This window comes from Meles meles, chromosome 4 (genome assembly GCF_922984935.1).
Source record: "Meles meles chromosome 4, mMelMel3.1 paternal haplotype, whole genome shotgun sequence".
In the NCBI taxonomy this organism is placed as follows: domain Eukaryota; kingdom Metazoa; phylum Chordata; class Mammalia; order Carnivora; family Mustelidae; genus Meles; species Meles meles.
This window is the reverse complement of record NC_060069.1, coordinates 40409133-40430764: the sequence shown is the minus strand read 5'-3', so window position 1 is coordinate 40430764 and position 21632 is coordinate 40409133. Positions and strand designations below refer to the sequence as shown.

At 48.2% G+C, this 21632-nt stretch overlaps 1 protein-coding gene across 1 annotated transcript in view; it reads right to left on the bottom strand.

Moving 5' to 3' along the window:
• Positions 1 to 19348, bottom strand: part of PDIA5 (protein disulfide isomerase family A member 5) — a 92502-nt gene extending 73154 nt beyond the window's left edge. Inside the window, exon 1 of the mRNA XM_046002962.1 lies at positions 19194 to 19348. Coding sequence (XP_045858918.1) covers positions 19194 to 19238 — 45 coding nt within the window. The 5' untranslated portion in view covers positions 19239 to 19348. The remainder of the gene's footprint in view (positions 1 to 19193) is intronic.
• Between the last annotated feature and the right edge of the window lie 2284 nt (positions 19349 to 21632).

Below are 21632 nucleotides of genomic sequence, written 5' to 3'. Positions count from 1 at the left end.
GAATGTAAGTCTCCAGTTAAGAAGGTCTTACACAATGAATAAAAAAGACTCTCGGGGCACCTGGGTGGCTCAGTGGGTTAAAGCCTCTGCCTTTGGCTCAGGTCATGATCCCAGGGTCCTGGGATCAAGCCCCCCAGTGAGCTCTCTGCTCAGCAGGGAGCCTGCTTCCTCCTCTCTCTCAAATTGCCTCTCTGCCTACTTGTGATTTCTGTCTGTCAAATAAATAAATAAATGAAATCTTTAAAAAAAAAAAAAAAGACTCTCACCAAAGAACATCACTGAAAACTTTCAGAACGCTACTGACAAAGAAGAGATTCTTAAAGTTTCAAAGAAAAAAAGCCCACCACATACAAAAAGATCAGGAGTCAAAACTGGCCTAAGACTGCTCATCAGCACACAAGATGACAATGAAGATTATCTCCATGATTCTCATGCAACACTACCTCCAACAGGAATTCTATATCCAGCCAAATTATCTGTCAATTAAAAGTACAGATTTACTTAGGCTTAAGAGCTCAGATGTGAAAAACTTACCACCAATATACCCTTTCTAAGGAAAATACTGGAAGTCATGCTCTATCAAAACAAATGAGGAAAAAATGAGAAAGACAGGGAATCTAGGAAAAAAAGGATCCCACAGAGGGAGACAAGGAGAATTACTATGTTGATGGTGAACAGGAGTCCAGGATACATATCCTGTAGTCTACACAGCAACCAGCCCATAATGGAGCAAGGACAAAGTTATGGATGAATGTGGCCAATAAAAGGAGGCAACCGTAGTTTATCTGATATGCTTAACTGTATTGATCAGTTAAATAATCCGACCAAAATTACACCGCTAATAAGTAACAGGGCCAGAACCTGAACCCTAGTCTCTCTACTGGACCCTATGCCCTCTTAGTCCATAGCCTCTTTGCAGCCAGAAGTCTTGGGCTGCATCTGAGCTCTACCAGTCAGTAGCTAAGATGCCTAGTCAACATAACCTGACCTTTTACAGCCTAGTGCCTTGCATCTGACATGGAAATAACGATACCTCTCTAGTGGGATGGCTGTGAGGATGAAATGGGGTAACTTCTCAAGCATGCTTTTATAAATCATAAAGCACTCCAACGGCATCAGTTACCATAATATATAATACAGTGTTCCATTCCGCAGAGTAGAAGACCAAAATGTGGCCATATTCTAGCATTTCTAAATCTGATCTGCCACTGGAATTCAAACATTCCTTCTCCCCAGGATCAAACTGTCAAGGAGGAATTGAGGAACTCTGTGTCCCTCATTCTGCCCTGCCAGAGCCGGGCAACCCACCTTGAGAGCCCACCAAAAAGTTCATTCCCTTATATTATCACCTGTTATTCTACTGCTCTCAGGTTGCTAATGGACTTCAGACTAAAAAGTCCATAGCTCAATACACATGACTGAAGGAAAAAAAGAAAAGAATCTGTTGGAAAAACACATTGATGTTGCTGTGGTTTTAATCCTCAGATAATACGGCAACTTGGGAAAAACAAACTGCCCTTGCCCAGTGCCTCAGTACTTTGCCCTGTAGACCAGCCCTTCTGAGACTGGCAGGCACCTACCCTTGTGGAACTGGGAAGAAGGGGAGGGGAAAGGAGCCAGGCCAGGCCCAGTGCCCACCTGTCCAAGCAGCGCAGTGGCACGCCGCTGGGCCACTGACAGCAAAGGGTCTATAGCAGAAACCTCAAGAGTCAAGTCCAATGGCATACCCACAGCTTCCTTTCTCTAAAACCCAGTCAGTCCCTCCGATCATCTAACCAATAGCCACCCTCACAGTAAACAAACCACTCTCCAGCCAGCCACCAAAGCCTCTGACCCAACATTTACCCTCACACAGCAGAGACCTTAAGCTCACCCTAAGAAATGCACTGAGCTAACGGACTGCTTGAACACTATCACCCAGTATGATGCTAGGGTTTAAAATGGGCACTGCCCGCGGCCAGCCTGGTTTAGAACTCCCTATGGAAGTGTCTCCTTCCCCCTCTCCCTCCATCCCTATCAAACCCCTAGACTAAGAGCTCTGGAGGGCAGGGCCCAGCATGGTGCCTGGCCCCTTGAAAGCCCTCAGGAAGTGTCTGCTCAGCATCATAACCATGCAGAATCACACTGGTCACCACACTCCTGACCTCTACAGAAGAGGTCATAAAGTGAGTCCGTGGCAGCTCCTGCGAGATCCAGGAGGGACCACTGAAAGCAGACAGACCACAGGGCAGTCATCATCTGGACTGGAGAATCGTGGGAAAGCATGGGTGGGACCAACTGGGGGGTCTGGAAAGCCTGGCTCAAGAGCCTCATCCAGCCATGACCTTAGACTTGGGCAGCCACCAGGGAGGCTGGAGGTAGAAAGACCAGCTGGGCAACTGCCCAAGGGGAAAGAAATGGGTCTACCCAAGGGCCTCAGGGGGAAACAAGAGTACTCAGCAATTATTCCCATGTAAGCAGGGAAGGAAGGGAGAAGAGGCTAAAATGATTCCAAGGGATCTGGGCTAGGCGTGCAGAACGACAGCCAAAATGGAAGAACTGAGCAGTGGTGGCAGGAAAGGCTGTGGTCTTCTGTTGAGGAAGGTGGTAGATAATACACTCAGGTGTGGACATGTGGCCAGTACAGACATCCTCCAGGCTGGAGAGTAAGCCCTGAGGCCAGTGAAGGCTCCAGGGTCAGCATTCAGAGGTAGACAACAAGGGAACACCTCAGCTGAGGGGAGGAAGAGGACAGAGAGGAAAGTCGGGAAGGAGAAGGTGGGAAGTGCTGCATCAACACAGACCAGGGAGGAGACCCAAAGAAGAGGGCGTGATGACCCTGCGGGCGAGGCCATGGCTAAGTCCCCTGGGACATCATGAGTGAACCCCAGCAGCAAGCGGGGAGCGGTGGCCAGAAGCCAGCTTACACACCCAGCCTGGGAGCTGCAGTGACTGACAACAGGAAGCCGTACAGGTGGTCCAGCCAGTCAGGAGAAGGGTGGGTGGTCTCCCCTGCAGAGGGATGCACGTGTGTGGGCATAGGGGAGCAGGACTGCCTAGAGAGGCAGGATGAGGAGATTCAGGAGCAAGAGAGAAAACACAGTCAGGAAAGCCAGATCCAGGGGAACCAGATGGTGTGGTGTGCTAGGAGCAAAGGTGGCAGGCTTAACATCACCGAGAGGGGGAAGGATGAAAGGCCCCCTGGCGTCTGGCCCCGGAGGGACCACCCCCTTAGCTCACAACCAGGGGGCCACCAGGAGGCCATCCCTTTCCGTCCTCCTCTAAGCCTCTCCTCCAGCCACTTAACATTCTCCCTTCTCCTCCACTTCTGTCTATTCTTTAACCTTTGCAGAGTGCACGCTCCTTCCCTTCCTTGAGATGCCGCTCCAGGGAGCCTCGGATCGCCTTGCCAAGCACCTTCGTGCAGACTTCCTAAGTCACAACCCACAAATAACAGCAATAACAACCATGTTAATGGTGCACACACGCTTGGCTGTCAAGACTTTGGGGGAGAGGGCGGCGTCTGAGTAGCCAGCCACCTGCCCAGTCAGCCACGGAACTGTCCCCGGGTGCGGCAGGCTCTTTACATTCTAAGTCACTAGCTTTGGTGTTAGAGAAGAGAGAGGGAAAAAAAAAAAATCCCCTTTGTCCACCATGCAAACTCCTTCTGACCTTTCCCCCTGATTGCTTTCTTTCTGCTCACCATCCCTCAGCTTCAGCAGTGTTTACAGCAAGGCTGGGCTGCCCCCCCACCGTGGGCTGGGCTGAGGCCCATAAAACTAGCCCCCACCCTACGCAGGGCAGGCCATGGCTGGGAAGGACAGCTGCCCTGTTTCTGCTGCCCGGGAATCCAATGCCACCCCCAACCCCATCACAGTGCACACCCCCTCAGAACACCAGGCACCTCCATCAGAGTAGCAGCCGCCTCCGCCCTCGGGCCTCCACCCGCCATCCCAGCCCCTCTTCAGGGGCAGGAGCCCTCACCTCACCTCCACCAGAGCTGAAGGCAAAGGGTCCTCTTGTCTTCCAGACGCCCCGAGTGCGCTCCTGCCTGTATCACGGCCAGCCTAGAACCCCAACTCTCATCGGAGTCCCACCCCTCAGACACCAGGGAGAGAGCACTGCTTCTGGAGCCATACAGACCTGGAGTCAGACCCAGGGGCCATCATTTACAGCAACATGACCTCAGATGTTAGTAGCCCTCTCAGGGGGGCATCTCCCCACTGTAAAGAAGGGAGGACAGTACTGATACCTCCCTTGTGGGGCTGGCTGAGGGTTAAATGAGGGGGAGAAAAGTACATAGAGAACCTAACATAATGCTTGGCACACAGAAGTACATAATAATCATAATTATCTTTATTAGGACTATTAGTGAGACAAATCAGAGATAGAGCAAGAACAACAGTGAAACGAGCACACCTCTTCCTCTCCAGGGCCTTGGCTGCAATCAGGCAAAACAGCAAGTCCAGGCAGGAAGGAGCGTGCACGTACACACACTCAGGATGTAAAACCTGAAATTATCACCCATCCGCATGGCAATCCAGACCAGGAGCCCACGAAGTACAGGCAGAGCGCTCCTTCCAGATTTCATGCCCATTTGCCCCTCACCAAACCCAGTAACTAGGGACTAGCTTCATCCCACGAAAAGGAAACTGAGGCTCAGCAATGTTCTATCACTTACCAAGGTCCCACAGTAGGTAAGCAGCAGAGCTGGGACTATACCTCGGGTCTCCCAGCTCCTGGCCAGAGGAAGTTTATTTCTCTCAACCCCATGAGCTCCCTGGACCCATGCAGAAAAGGAGCACCTCTTTCCCAGGCAGGGCCTTTTGGAGAAAAGCCCCGAACTTCCAGAATCCCACAGCAAGAAGGGATTTCTAACCTTCTGCTTCCTGCAAGCCCACAGGGCCCAGTTGTCTGCCTTGGTTCTCAGTTTGCTGGGGCAACTGGCCCAGATCTGCTGCTCATCAGAGGTCATGTACAGGAGTTTGTGCCCCTTCCAGCTCCCTCTCTCCCTGACCCACAGCACGCATAAGCTCATCTCTCTTCACTTAACCTCACCCACCATCCCCACCAGACTAACCGAGATAAAGAGCGGTACAATTCTTGAAAATAACAGGGAGAACACTCCTTGCCACATCACACCCTCGTCTTGAAAAAGCTCCAGCTCTCTGAGATGCATGCCGGCACCCTCACGTTCTCTACAGCCGGGGAGGCTGGTGTTACAGATTCACTCCTCAATGCTGACCACGAAGCTGGAGGTATTCTGTTATGTAAAAGCAGTTCACTGAGGAAGGAGGATTTGAAGACAGAAGTTTAGCATTTAGGAAAAAGGGTGGAGGTGGGACTTGACCTTTTTCACTCTGTCACCTGAAAAAAGATACCCTTCTTATGTTGGGAGCTGTGAAGAAACCAGTTTAATTTAGTGTAACCCACATTTGGCTCAAAATAGTTTTCAAATGTCAGAATCTGAAAGTCTAGACTCTTAAGAAGCTGGTGGTAAAGGAATCCAGGAAAAAATGTTAAAAACAGATGACCTGAACCCAAGATCAGAGAACTTGAGGTGGCTGAGAATTTAGAGCGGAAGGTTCGGTGGAAACAGCTAGAAACCCAAGTTTTGCACTAGCTTTATTTACTGGTTGTGTGACCTTGGACAAGTCCTCTCTCTTCTCTAAGTTCCTATAAAATGAAGGGACCAAAAGTGATTTTTCCAAAGCTCTTTGCAACTGTGACATTGTGGTAAATCCACCCTCATGACCACTACCAGAGAGTACCTCAAAGTAATTATACCTTGTGGAAAAAAAAACTGCCAAATTTCTCTGAATATATGTCCACCCACATTAAAAGCCACTCCTTTCAGTCTCCCTTGCAGCAAGTGTAGCTATGTAACTAAATTCCAGCCCTTAGGATATAAACAGAGGAGTCATGTGCAAATTTTAGGAACTGTTCCTAATCGACATCTGTGTCTTAGTCCCCTCCTCCCCCTCCAGATGGAATCTGGACAAGATGGCTGGAACTCAGGCAGCCACCTTGAGACAATGAGGAGAATGGATCTGTTAAAGATGTATAGTAGTACGATAGACGTACCTGGGTCCCTGAATTCCACGGGTATATACTGGCCTTAGAACACTACTTTCTAGGCTTTGACATGAGTGAAATATATGATCTTTGTAAGGTACTATCATTCTGGGTGTTCCGGCACACATACAAATAGATCTTGAGTACCTACTGGAACAAAAGCTTAAACTAGAAAGAAATATTAACATCTGCTCCAGCTGGGATATTTCAAAGGGTCTAAGGCATTAAATCATGTATTATACTTCAGATAAATTGCTATAAGGAAGGAGACAGAGAAACTATCAAAGGTTTGATCAACTGTGATCTACTTGATCTACTGTGTGCTTCACTATGTTCCAATCAGGTGTGTTGGTCACTTAGTGACAACTACCTACAAATGAAAGGAAAATTAGCTAGTAGCTCTTCAGTTTCCCAGCAACCTCAGCCATTTACTACAAAGGAGTGGGGCCACTGCAGGAGACCAAAAGGCCTTGCACTTCCCAGGCTAGAGTAGGGCTGGTCAGTTTCCCCGATACAGGACTCCTCTCCACATTCCTCACATGCCATATGCAGCCTCCAGGTAGTCCTCCAGACCAAGGACTCAAAACTTGGTGCTGTTCAATGTCGTGGGCCCCCAAGGCTGTGGGAACTAAATATTCATACGTCCATGTCCTCCACACTACCATCTCATCCCAGATAGCTTCGGTCATTAGAAAGCATAAATGGCCCCCTATCCCAGGCCACTCTCTCAGCCCATCACACTCTGAAGATGGCAAACACTTTCCTTCTTAGGATTCTATAGGTAAAATACCTCAGTTCCTCACCTATGCCCTCAAGCTCTTCACCGTCCTGAATGACGTACCTCAGACAGGATGATGCTCATGACTCTCAGAGCTATCCCACACCAGCAGCAGAATTTTAGAGCTCGGAAAGAACAATGTGCTATATTCCTAGAATTTATTTTGGGAAATAAATACCTCTGCTTTCATAATTCAACATACAGGAAATTAATCTCAACACAGATCTTGACCGGTGGGTCACAGTGAGACAGAAAAAAAAGCCGAGACACATCATTAACGAATCTCTTAAGTTATGGCACCCAAATGTCATACAGTGCTGGCAAAAGTATAGTTCTTTTGGAAAGCTACTTGGCACAATTTATCAAGTATCTTAAAAGTATTTATGCTCCTTGACTTCGTAATTCCACTTTTGGGAATCTGTCCTGAGGAAATGAGCAGAGGTTCTTGCAGATGACTCACAGGGTCCCACTCACAAGAGTCAAAAATTGTAAACAACCTAAATATTCAAGAGCAGGGGAATGGTTATTTAGAGGAAACCACTCAACAGAATAACACAGCCATTTAGATGATGTTTTCAAAGACTGCACAATGAAAAAATATTTGCTTTAATATTAAGTGTTACAAAATAAAATCCAGGGAGGCGCCTGGGTGGCTCAGTCAGTTAAGGGTCTGCCTTCAGCTCAGGTCATGATCTCAGGGTCCTGGGATCAAGTCCCATACCGGGCTCCCTGCTCAGCGTGGAGCTTGCTTCTCCCTCTCCCTCTGCCTCCCCACCACTCATGTGTGGGCCCTTGTTCTTTCTCTCTCTCAAATACAGAAATAAATTTTTTTTAAAAATAAAAATTAAATTTAAAACAACTCAAATGTACATAGTATGATTACAACTATACACAAAATTATGCTCAGAAAAAGACTGGATGAAAAAATGCACCAAAGTGAAACTCTGTCTTTGGATAGATTTTATTCTTCTTTCCCTTTGTCTATTTTTCTGTCACCATAATATGCATGTCCAATTTAAATCTTTAAAAAAAAGAAATTATCGGGCGCCTGGGTGGCTCAGTGGATTAAGCCGCTGCCTTCGGCTCAGGTCATGATCCCAGGGTCCTGGGATCGAGCCCCACATCGGGCTCTCTGCTCAGCAGGGAGTCTGCTTCCCTTCCTCTCTCTGCCTGCCTCTCCACCTACTTGTGATCTCTGTCTGTCAAATAAATAAATAAAATCTTTAAAAAAAAGAAAAAAAAAGAAATTATCACCATTTGGACACCATCATGGAAATAATTAACAATCTCACACTATCACCCCATAAGCAAATATAACTTCAGAGGGGAGAAGCCTGTGGCAGAAACATCTTTAACTAAGGGACAAGTGCTAGCAACACAGATAATGGGTAAAATTGACATCATATGCCTCCAGAGAGAACGCACTGAATGAAAACATCATCAAAAAGCCAGCTGAGGGGCGCCTGCATGGCTTAGTCGGTTAAGTGGCTCAGGCGGTTAAGTGTCTGCCTTCAGCTCAGGTCATGATCCCAGGGTCCTGGGACTGAGCCCCCATCGGGTTCTCTGCTCAGCGAGGAGCCTGCTTCTCCCTCTCGGTCTGTATATGGCTCGCCTACTTGTGCTTTCTCCGTCAAATAAATAAATAAAATCTTAAAAAAAAAAAAAAAAAAGCTGAAGGACATTCTTAAAAATTATCAAGGTCACGAAAGACAAAGACTGAGAGACTAGTCCAGATTAAAGGAGACTAAAGAGATATGACAACTAAATTCAACGTGTGATTCTGAACTGGGTTTTGAGCCAAATGCCACAATCCTGATTGTGATCACTGTACTGTGGTTATGTAAGAGAACAGCCTTGCCTTTTAGGAAATACTGAAGGGGGCAAAGGAGCATCAGGTCTCTGAACTTTATAAATGTTGGGGGAGAATGTGACAAAACAAATGCGATAAAATGTTAATATGTGTGGAATCTCGGTAAAGAGCAGATGGGAATCCTTTGTATTCTTCTTGCAACTCCTCTGTAAGTCTGAAATTAGTTAGAAAAAAAAAACTTCCCTAAAAAAAGACGGAAAAAAAAAAAAAAGATGGCCAGAACACAAGCAAATACTGTCCCCACCTCTTCCTGAGACCCTGTGCCAGCCAGCACACACGGGTGGTACTTTCCCACGTAGAAGGAGTGCTTATCTGCCCTTCTTCCCTTCCAGCTGACTCTCTGCTCCTCTGCTCACCTGACACTGTAGTTTTTTATAGGATCTATTATATGAAATCTGCAAAGCACTCTGCATGCAGCACAAACCTAGAACGGCTTTGATGAGAGAGAGAGAAAAAGAAATACAAAAGAACATTCATTTTTAAATATGGGTAATTTATGCCCTTTAATAAGGCAAATTTTAAGCATCTGTCACCAACCACCACGGCTAAACAGCACACTTTGCCAGGAACGAAGGCCTCACCAGAAACCAAGTTTGGGAATTTCACCACTGATCCTTCCCAATGTGCAAATGTCTACCCAGCAGCCTTTGAAATAAAAACAAGTACTGTGAGTCCCTGAACGGGGTGTGTGCGTGAGTGTGTGTGTACGTGTGTGCGTACATGTGTGTCAGACACACAGAGAGGGCCTGGCTCTGAGTGGTGGAGCCCTGACTAGCTGCAGCTGAGGAGCTAAATGTGCTTATTAAGAAAGAGAGGTGTGGTGCAAAAACAATAAGTACTGTTACGCTGAAAATAAATAAATTAATTAAAAAAGAAAGAAAGAAAGAAAGAGAGATGGGAAAGCACTTGGCATGGAACAGAACCCAAAACTAAATTCTCCAGTCCCTAAATCCAGGGCCTAGGGATGAGCCCCCGATCATGACAACAGCTCCAAGTGCGGAGTGCTTCCTGTGTGAACAGGAGCAGCTAAGAAATCCACATGCCCGTCTCACTTAATCATTCTGACAAGAGAACTCAGCAGGTCCTTTTGGTATCACTATTTTATAGATAAAGAAACTGAGACGAGGAGGAGCTAAGAAAATTGCTCAACATCACACAGCGAGTAGGTGGGCACACAGCAACCCAGAGCCCCATCTCACAGGCTCGCGTGCCCCGGCCGGAGCACGGAGACCACAGACCCCTGGAGCCACACACATATCCCTGCTGGGTCATCTAAACACCAAGCCAGGTGCACTTCTTCTATGTTGCTTCCTTTAAATGCCACACCGCACATGTGGGCCATGCAATACAGGGTTCCTCCCTAGTGCTCTCCACAGCATGCGGCGGTCAACAAGGGACAATTCAGGGGCAGGACAACTGATCCGAGAGCTTACGAAAACAGGTTTTCTTATCCTGAAATTGCAACTGCAGTGCATTTAACCAGGACTTAAGTCCCTAAAGCTTTTAATGTTTTGAAAAACCTCTCCTAGCGCCAAGAGGGCTTTGGGCTGCTGCCAGCCTGGTGTGCCAGGCCTGCTAACAAGGAAGAAGGGGTAGAGGGAGCAGTGAATCAGGCAGCAGGGAGGGAGGGAGAGCAGGTAAATTCCTACTCCGGAAATCCAACTCTGCCTCAAAGCTCTGTTAATTGATAAGAAGGTTAACAATTCAGGCGCTCAAGACCCATGGTTTATATCCATGCTTTTACACACATTCTCTCTCTCAGTCCCTTAAGGTTGAGGGTTTAAACCAGTGTTTTCTCTCCTTCAGGCTTCAACTCACGAGCCGAGTCACAAAATCAATTCAGTGGATTACCACCATCATTTTAAAAATGACACTAACTAGAAAACATCAGTATGTACCATAAATAGCAAGACTAAGTATTCGGGAAAACCTTTATATCTGTTGTAGTTACATACATATACACTTGGCAATGACGTAAAATGTACCATTGTGTTTGCAGCAGTTGCAGTAAAAAATACTCGAAAAACTGTCATAAACAATCTGGGCGGGAGGTCGTGTTATCCCCACTTTAGAGACGTGAAAACTGAGGCTCACAGAAGCGAAGGGACAGCCCTCAGGTGAAGCCGAAGTCTTGCCTGACTTCTGAGCACAGGGAGTCCACATGAACACTTCCCAGATATCCCTCAAGCCCGCTGGGCTCCCTAGAGCTCCACCCAAAACAATACCAGAGAGGCCACCAGGACCACCTTCCTCCCCCCACCCCCCGGGGCAGCCATTAAGGGACACCAAGTCAAGGAGCTGCAGCGACAACCTGACCCATCTTCCCCTGCTACCTGCTCCCTGCAGTTCCCCGCAGGCCTTCAGAGGAAAGCAAAGCAATGCAGGCTCGAGCCAAGGGCCACCTCGCAGCATCCCATGGATCACGACACGGGAGAGCGTGTTCCACGCCACTTAGCCCAGAGCAACAGCCTAGGCGGGCAAAACACTATGCACAAAAACTGGTAAATCTTCCTGCTTTGTAGGCACAACAGCTCTAAGTATAGGTTTTTTAGAAATAGATTCTTGGGCCTTATCCTTGAAGAGCATCAGCCCACAGATCTGGGGAGGCGAGGAATCCAACTGTACACGTATCCCCTCCAGGGGGATTTGGATCCACAGCCAGGTTGGGAAACCTCTGCCACCCACCCATGTTTGGACTGCACATCACTCCGTTCTCCTTCACAGCCAGAATCTCCCATCCCCGGTCACCCTCTGTCCATTCCTCAGCCCCCTCAGACGCTCTACCACCACCACCAAGAAGACGCTGATTGAGGAGGACCAGCAATGACTTCCACACAGATAGCCCCACAGACATCTCCAGTGCTCCTGTGCCTCCACCTGTGAGCCCCAGCGAGTCATTCCTGGCCTCCCTCTACCTCTCAGCCACGCTTCCCATCTTCTTTGCAATCCCTTGTCCCCCCAGCCTTTCAATGTGGAAGTTCTTCGGGGCTCACTTGCTCCACCTTCTCTCCCCTCTCTACACTCGCCATGGGGGCCTCACCCCCCTCTGGAGCAGCACCCCTGAGTTAACATGTCCAGCCCAGACCTCCCTCCTCGGGGCCATGTCCTCACATCCTATCTACTCAGTGGCTCTTAAACGGGGGTCACATAGAATTCTCAAATGTTAAAAACCTAAATCTCATACCAAGAGATACGGAGCCTCTTCCAAAGTGTTACTGAGCTCTTAATAATAGACATCAAAAAAAGATATAAGGAAAAAAAGACTTAAAAAATATTTCAAAAAAAGAAGTTATAAAAACTAATACGCATACAGTTCATAGGGAGGAAAAGGCATCCTGTTAGAAGGCTGCTAAATCCGGTATCAAACGGGTTAATGTCCTGCAGGGCAACCACCTCTTCTCTCTTCTCTACCAAAGAGAAATCATTTGCATCTCAACTACCTGTAGAGTATGGGTCCTAAAGAATAATGTACCAAGTTATATTCCCTAGAGCACCAGGTGGCCCTTAGCCATCCTTCTTAGACGATGCTCTAGAATGACATTATAAAGACACTAAATCAGCTTTTCTTTCCAAGTTTTGGGATAATTCTTCTTTACACTGAGTTCCTTGAACTTGGGTGGGGAAAAATTCTATCTTTATTTTCACTAACCTCTAAATGAAATTTAGCCTTACCTTTATTACAAATGTAGGTAACAAACTACAGAAGCACTAGCAGGTGTCTGTGACACAGAAATCGTACATATTTTTTTACCCTTATCCCCCAGAAACCACATTTGTCTCATAACAAAAGATGCAGAGATCTTGAAACACCATTGATGCTCATCTCTAAATAGCAGAAAATACCAAACCTGCCATTTGAAGAAGAACTGCCGTTCTTCTTAAACGATGCATTTATGAATATAAATATTTTTATCATGTACTTGTTGTAGTATTTTGGTAACTGTATTTCAGTACCATTGGTTTGCTTTGTAATCTTATGCATTGTTTTATACATTTAAAAACGATATTCTAAGAAAGGGTCCGTACGTCCTCAGAGAAGCCTTTCCTGCCTCCCTGCATTAAGGTTAGGGACCGGTGTTACACATTTGTTTATCACCTTATATCTCCTGTTTCCAGCACTTTCCTACCCGAATTAATAAATTAGTGGCTCCCTCACCAGACAAGGGGAGGAAGGAATGGCATCCATCTTATTTACCATTATGTTCCTAATGCCTCAGCATGATTTATCTAACTTGTAAGACCGTCAAGAAATATCTGTTTAAAAAGAAAAAAGAAAGACCTGGTGATGAATGAACACCGTGACACAAGTCGCGTGCAGATGTCTGTCCACATGCCTTAGAGATACAGAGCAGGTACTGTACTCTGTCCAGGGCCTAGCAAAGTCAGACCCCTTGACAAAAGCAGACCCACTTAGTCTTTGCAAGCCAGCCCTACTCGACCCAACAACAGAACTTTCCAGGCAACCCCACTTCTCAACTCAGATACTAGATCACCTCCATGTTTCAGGCCCAGCATAGAGCCCTCGACCTAGGTCTCCATTAAAACCTTCCAAAGCAAGGATTAAAGCATCTGCTCATGAGTTAAAGACATCTGCTCAAGCCAAAGGGTTGGGGGAATGGTAAGATGGGGGGGGGGGGTAGAGGTTGGACAACTCTACCCTGACCCCAGCCACCATGAAGTCAGCCACAGACTTGCCATCAGGCCATCTGGCAACAAAATGCACATCTACCTGGGGGCTCAGGATGACCTTGGAGAATAAAAAGACATCAGAAGGATAATCTAACCCTACAGTCCATCTGAGTGTATTTAACCCCCCACCCCATGATGGCAAAGCTAGTATTTAGAAGCGGTTTCACCAGCATAAAATACATGGAGATGCTTTGCAAACTCTAACATCCTCTACAAAATGTGCCAAGGGTCATATAATCCTCGTCAACTGATCAGCTGGGTAGCCAGAAGCTCCAGTCGGCGCTGCAAGATATGCCAGGCAGCCCAGCAATGGACAGGCATCACTGCTCCTCCCTTCTCCCCTGGGGCCCAAGATGCTAGGTATGGGGAGGGTGGGAGTCAAAGAAACCATAAAGTCCTAGGAACACAAGAGAACTTAGGCTCCTCACACCCCATGCATCACTCTCTGACCCACTGTCACTAAGCCTCCAAACCCTGCCACCACCACCAAATGACACACGAGAGCCCCAGGGAACAAAACCACACAGCCGGGGCAAACCCTCTGGGGAGACAGTGTGGTTACTCTCCTCATTCTCAAGAGAGGATCCACTTTCAGAAGAAACGGGACAGAAACCCAGAGCACCTACATCTTTAGCCCTCGGCAGCCCCTCCCGCTCATCCAGGGCTCTGCCGGGGCGGGGGGGGGGGCACCCACTGAGAGGCACGGAGAGCCCAGAGCCCAGCTCAGAGGACCTGTGACGGGAGAATCTCAGCAGCAGAGCCCCCCAACTCCCAGCCTGAAGCCTCTGCTCACACCCCCTCTGGCCCTCAACGGCCACAGCCTCCTAACTGGCTTCCTGAGCACCTCACCCCTCCAACTTGAGATAACTGCCATGGCTCCCATTTACTGGACCCTCCCATGTGCCCGCACTGCGCTGGCTGCTTCCTGTGTTATTTCTGATGCTTTCAACTCTGCAAAACGGTATCATCGCCACCACTAACAAGAAAGAAGACGGAGGCAGGGCCCAAGGTCTCACAGCTCCTGAGTGTCAGGCTGGCTGTTCTATCCACAGCATCACACTTGACTTTATCTTGTAGATAACAGAGAAGAAAGTGTTGTTCTGGGAAAATTCATCCAGTCTCTTCCACTCCAACCCAAGCCTACACTGTGCACTGACTGCTCTTGTTATTAAAAGAGCAGCTTTCATCACGTCTCTCCACTACCTACAGAAGCAAGTCCCCAAAGCTTTGTCAGTCATGTAAGGTTCTTTACAATCCACTTTCCCAATCTTATTCCCCCTCCCCAGACTCAAATCTTTCCTTCCATTCAGCCTGGACCATAACTCCTCATTGCCCGTATTTCTGTCTCAGACAGTTTCCTTTCTCTGCCTGTGACACTGGTTCCCTCGGCTAACCATGGACTGGGGACGACGGTATGCTGGGTCCTGGGTGAGGTGTTGGGGACACAATGAGCAGAACCAGGAGGATCCCCACAGGCACAGAGCTCAAGAGTCAGCTCTCGTTGTGAGGCGTGAGCTGGGACCCTTCTTTGTGACAAGGTGCCCCATGGTCCCACCCTGGCCCAGATCCACAGTGCTCAGTGTCTCCCACCCATATGGCTCTCAGCTGTTCCTCCAACTCATGTGCCGGTTCTGTTTTAAAACTTCCTCTGTAATGTGTTTATTTCTGTGGGAAAAGTGCACTCCAGGTTCCAAACAGCATTATAAATGGCAATTAGGTCCCCAGGCCAGCCCACAAAAGCCTATTAAATATATAATGGTGTAGAACCTAAATTCGTGTACATTGAAAGCTCTGTAGGAAAGACTGGGGACAGACATCTCCTGCTTCCTGCAGCCCCACCCACCATCCCACCAGGTGCTGAGCGTCAAGCCACTGTCAAGGGCAGAGACCAGAGCAGGGACTGGGGAAGAAGGAAGCAGGTGGAAGGTGGGGGGCTGGGATGGCAGAGATGGAGCAGTAAGAAACCTGATTTATAATTCAGGAGCCTGGCACCAATCCTAGCTCTGCTTTTACAAACATGGTGGCCTCGAGACCCTTCCCTCTCAAAGCCTCACTTTTCTAAAATGAAAGAGCTGAGTTATGTCGGTATTTCTCAGACTTCTGAATCTCAGAGATTGTCAGGATATATTTTTTAAATATATTTCATATATTTAAAAAATACTTTAAAATACATATGTTTTTTAAATATAATATATAATGTATATTAAACGTTTAAAAGAACTTTATCAATACCTTCTAAAAAGCACACAATATATGATCCCTACTTTAATTTTTCAAAAGGACGGGGTGCCTGGGTGGCTCAGTGGGTTAAGCCTCTGCCTCCAGCTCAGGTCATGATCCCAGGGTCCTGGGATCGAGCCCCACATCTGGCTCTCTGCTCAGCAGGGAGCCTGCTTCCCCCTCTCTCTCTGCCTGCCTCTCTGCCTACTTGTGATCTCTGTCTGTCTGTCAAATAAATAAATAAAATATTAAAAAAAAAAAAAGGACACTGAAAGCCACTCCCTCCCTCCAACATGACATCACGTCAAAAAAAAGCAAACAAGTTTTTAAACTGAAAATATCTGGATTCATGGAAAAACCATTCACTGTTGTTACTTTTCCAATGTGTCTATTATCCTATGAAAACTGTCAGAGCCCAGCTTCGGTCCTTGGCCTGACTTCGGAACCAGCTGGGTGACTTAGCATCCTCTCCAGCGGCAACAAGTCTCCATCCTGAGGACTTGAAAAAGACTATACCACAGTCAGCGTGGATGGTCTGGGGAAGGGGCAGCCGCAGAGGGGAGCTGAGCTGGGCAGCAGGAAGGGACAGTCAGCCACAGAGGCACGGGCAGGACAGCACAGCCTCCCCAGGCAGAGGGCAGAGACACCCAGCCAGGAGGGAAAGGCTGGAATAACTGGTCCGAAGAATTAACTGTGACTCTTTTCATCCCCATAATCTTGTGCAAGGCTGAGAGGCCAGCCCCAAAGGAACTTTTTTTTTCCTTTATTAACTTTTCTTTTTTTTTTTTTTAAAGATGTTATTTATTTATTTGACAGACAGATCACAAGTAGTCAGAGAGGCAGGCAGAGAGAGAGGAGGAAGCAGGCTCCCCGCTGAGCAGAGAGCCCGATACAGGGCTTGATCCCAGGACCCTGGGATCATGACCTGAGCCGGAGGCAGAGGCTTTAACCCACTGAGCCACCCAGGCGCCCCCCTTTATTAACTTTTCTGATCAAAAACTAATACATATTCATAGAGAAAACTTGGGGGAACAGAAAAAAAAGCATAAGCAAAGAAGTAAACAAACATCACCCACAACTGTGCCTTCCTAAACAATTGCTATGGGTGTTCCAGTGCAGGGCTAATTCCTCAACCACTTACGCAGCTACCATTAGCCACCCTGGGACTCATGTTGTACCCTGCTTCTCCCCTAATTATCACACTCAAGCACTTTCCCACGTCCCTAAATATTCTTCATAAGCATCATAAAATATTTTGATAATCATGGCATTCTAGTAAATACAAACATTCTTTATAAACATCACTTTCCACGGCATGGACAGGACCAAAAGTCATTTAAACCATGCTGTTATTGTTGTGCATTTAAGCCATTTCCAAATTTTTGCTATTGTAAAAAATGTGGTAGGTATGGATCACTGTCCATGAATCTCTGTATACCCCTTTATACTGCTTCATGTTCCTTGGGTCACAGCCTAGTGCTCTGCACATATCAGCTCTCGGTAAATATTGAGTGAACAAGGAAACCCAATACACTCCCAGGACCTGGGAGCCCTTATCAGCTGGACACAGAGTTTAAATTTACAGAGGCCCACCCTGGTATCCACAAGCCACTCGACAATGAAACTGCACCAATGACACCTGCTGAGCTGAGCTAGGGCGTGGGGAAAGGACAATGTCTATTTCATGCTGCAGATTCCCCATTCTAGTGCTCCTGGCAAACCTACTCACCACCCTTCTGTACCTCAAGGCACCAGCAGACCTCAAAGGCTGGTCTTTGCACTTTGCTCCCCCCAGACTGTACAACCCACTGCCTCAAGAAAGCTGGCTGGGGCTGACCTTCCCACCAAATTAATGTGTGGCCCCCTCTTCAGTGAAGGCTCTCAGCCTTTTGGGTATTAGTGCTCACTGTCCTGTCTTTATTTACTCACAGGACTGACTCCCCTGCCCAAACCAGCGCAGCACTGGGGAGGGTAGGGACAATCTGTGCTTGGCTCTCCATCCAAAATCCAATCCAACGCCAAACAATGTGGTTGACAAATAAATGTTTGCTGAATGAAACTTCTTCCCAGCCAGGTTCCCAAGCCCTCTACTTTTACAGAAAGGGGAGGGGAGGGAAGCAGGACCCCCTAAAACAGCCCAAGTGCAAAGACCTGCTAGGGGCTCCTGCTGGAGCTGGCCCCCTCTGCCCAGTCCTGCAGCACCACCTGGCCTAGAGACCAGCCCTGGCCAGCTGGCTCCAGAAAACAGAATGCAAAACAGATCTTACACACACAGTTGCAGGTGAAGGGACACTGTCCCACTCCACACTCTCTCCCAGAGGGAGAAAGGCCAGATCTAGGAGGCAGGGAGCTTCCTTTCCCACCTACTTCCAGATAACCGGAAGAGACAGGGCCACTCCTCACTGGTGATCCCCAAAAGGCAGGGTATCTGGAGATGGAAGTGTTTCAAGTAACTAAATCCACACTCCAGTTTTCCTTATGTTGCCCAGCATCCTTGCCACACCCAAAAGAAAAAAACTGAAAAATCTGGGCTGGAGAGGGTGCTAGCAGCAAAAAGTTTTCCACTGGAACTTCAGGGAATAAAGAAAAAAAAGGAACCAAGATTGCCCTAACACAAGGGAGACCAGAAGTTATGGAGATAAGTGGAAACAGGCTAGATTATCCCATCACACCCCCACAGTAACACCAAGGCCAAACCCAGAGAGCCCAGGACACAGTGGTCACACACATTCTGGCCTCTTCTAGGGCTGCCCCGGGGCAGCTACCACCCCCAACCCCAAGTGTAGCAAACTCCTCTCAGAGAGTCCACCACTCCCAGCACACCGACCCGACCACCCCTCTTTCACTCTCCTCCGATTTTGCAATTCCCAGAACTTCCTTCATCCGACCCCCTTGACGGCCTTGTGAGCGGGGTGCCTTTACCGTCCCTTTTCATGGATGAAAAGACTAAGTCAGATATATTAAGTGATAGTTTGCGTCACAAGCTAGAAAGTGGCTGGGGTTCGAGCGGGAGGCCGTTGGGTGTATGAGCAGAACTCCTCCGCGGACCCCACCCAGCCCGCCCGGCAGTGCCTGCAGGCGGGGGCCCAAGCGGTGACAGGCAATTTCCCGGCTGCTCAGGGTGGAAAACCCCGGCTGCTCGGTGTGAAAACCGAGAGCAAGGTGGCCCTAAAGCGAGGTTTCCGGTAGTGCAGGTATAAAGCACCCCCATGCCACCCGGCACTCACACAGGTGCAGGGCCCAGAGCCTGGGCGCGGCGCACCTCCCAATCCGTCGGGGTCCCGCCCTAGGCGGCGGCTGCCCCCTGACTTGCACCCCCGCAAAGTTGTGCCCGCGGCGCAAGCATCCAGCGCGGCTCCCTCCAACCCTTGCGCCCTGGAGCGCTCCGCGAGGAGGGCACAGGGGCCGCCCCGCCGCCTCCCCCACGGCCACCGGGTCCCTGCCTGCCCGGCACGCACGCCCCCAACCCGGGACTTGGGGGCTTCTCCCCGCTTGTCCCACGAGGGCCGGGAGCAGGGGGCGCGGACCTCAACGCCAGGCGCACGTGCCGCCCCCGCCCGGACCCTAGCTCCGCAGCCTCACCGAGATCGCCAGCAGCAGCAGCCATGCCCGCCCGACCCGCGCCATCCCTGCCGCCGCTGCCTACGGCGGGCTCTGCTCTCCACTCAGGCTCCCGCGCCCGCAGCTCCGTAGGGTCCAACAGCCACCGCCACTTCCCAGCCGCTCCCCGCCTCCGAGTTCCCGGTGCCACGTCTGCCAAAGCATGCGCACCAGGGTGGGAGAGGCGGCCGGGAAGAGGTGCTTGCTGGGAGTCGTAGTTTGCAGCAAGGCTGGGCTGGGGGCCTCTAGCGTGCACTTGGCCCTAAGGGCACAGAGGTGCCTGAGTGGAGTGCGAAATGGCAAGGTCAGCCTGCAAGGGAAGACAATTAATTTGCAGGGCTAAGTCTGTGCCTGAAGTTTCAGAAACGGAGATAAGTTTTATTTTCCCCACTCTGAGCATGAAGAGGTGGCCCAGAGAATTTAAGACCCAAATCAGATAATTTGCAAAAGGTGCAAAAGCAGCAAAACATGCTGCTTGTGGAGGATAGAAAAATCTCACCCTTACCTTGTCTTTTGTTCATTCAGAGAAACTTTACTGAGCTATTGGAAAACACTTTGGCAGTTCCTCAAAAAAACTTAAACATGGATTACCACAGGACTTAAAAATTCCACTTCTAAGTATATACATAAAAGAATTGGAAATAGGTATTCAAACAAATGTTTGTACACAGATGTGCCTGGCACCATTATTCACAATAGCCAAGAGTTTTCCGACTCAAGTGTCCATTGAGGGATTAATGGTTAACAAAATATGGTACATCTAGGGGCGCCTGGGTGGCTCAGTGGGTTGAAGCCTCTACCTTTGGTTCAGGTCATGATCTCAGGGTCATGGGATCAAGCCCCGCGTCGGGCTCTCTGCTCAGCAGGGAACCTGCTTCCTCCTCTCTCTCTGCCTGCCTTTCTGCCTACTTGTGATCTCTCTCTGTCAAATAAATAAATAAAATCTTAAAAAAAAAACAAAACAAAATATGGTACATCCATACAGTGCTATATTACTCAGACATAAAAAGGAAGTACTGATGCGTGCTATCATCTGCAATAATGTGGATGAACCTAGAAAATATTATCTATTGAAATATTATGCTGAGAAAGAAGCCAGACACAAAAGATTGCATATTGTATGATTACATTTAAATGAAATATCCAGAAATAGGTAAATCCATCAGGACAGAAAGCAATTAGTGGTTGCCTGGGGCTGGCGGGGAGGAGGGTTTGTGGAGTGAATGCTCAGTGGGTACAGGACCTCCTTTGAGGGTGGTAAAAATATTTTACAAAGAGGTAATGATTGGACAAAATTGGGAGTGTACTAAATGCCACTGAATTGTCCATTTTAAAATGGTTACTTTAATGTTATGTGAATTTTACATCAGTAAAAAATTAAAAAAAAAAACCCACAAAACTCTACTGGGATGCCTGGATGGCTCATGAGATTAAGTGTCTGCTTTTGGCTCAGGTCGTGATCCCAGGGTCCTGCAATCAAGTCCCACATTGGGCTCCTTGCTCAGTGGGAGGCCTGCTCTCCCTTTGCCTGCCTCTTCCCCTGTTTGTGCTCTCTCTATCAAATAAATAAAATATTTTTAAAAAACCCTCTATTGAACTCATTCCATGCTAAAACATTCTTGCATGCAGTTATTCGTTCAAAAATGTTTATTGAACACCTACTACACCTACTACATCCTGAGACTCAAGATACACACTAGTGAGATGAACAAGGGAGTGCACAGACTGGGCTTAGTAGGTTATAGGTGAAAGATCTTTGCTAACTGTCTAAGGTTCAAAGCTCAAAACCTAGAAGTCATCCTTGACTCTCTGTCAGTTCTCAACTGACAGTGAGTTTATCCAACCTATCACCATGTCCCATCATTTCTATCTCCACAGTCTATCTCTTCTGCCACCTCCTGAGTCAAAGTCACTGACATGTCTCACCTGGGCAAGGGTAAAATCTCCTGGTGCATTTTCTGCTTCTTCCTCCTCATACCCCCTATAATGCATTTGTTAATGTCAGTTGGAGTTTGCCTGTCACTTCCTTGAAACCCTCTAGTGGCTTGCCATTGCCCTTAGAATGAAATTCAGACCCTCCGCATGAACTGTAAGCCCTACATGCTCTGGGCCCAGCCCTCTAGACCTCATCTCCTGCCTCTCCCCTATCCTGTGCACTTGTCTCCAGTTACACAGACCGTCATTTTTCTGCCCATCTCCCACCTGAGAGCTGTTACTGCTTCTGGGACAATACTCCTCCTATATCCCTTGCCTTGACATTTTCCCTCGCCCTTGGTCTGAGGGGCTCCTTTAAATCCTCCATGGCTCTCCCCTCAGAGAGGCCCTTGGAGCCACCCATCTCCAGGAGATTTTACCCTCCCCACTCCCAAACCCCCTATTCTCTAGCTCAGGTTCTGTTCATCTCTTGCCTAGTACTTACCA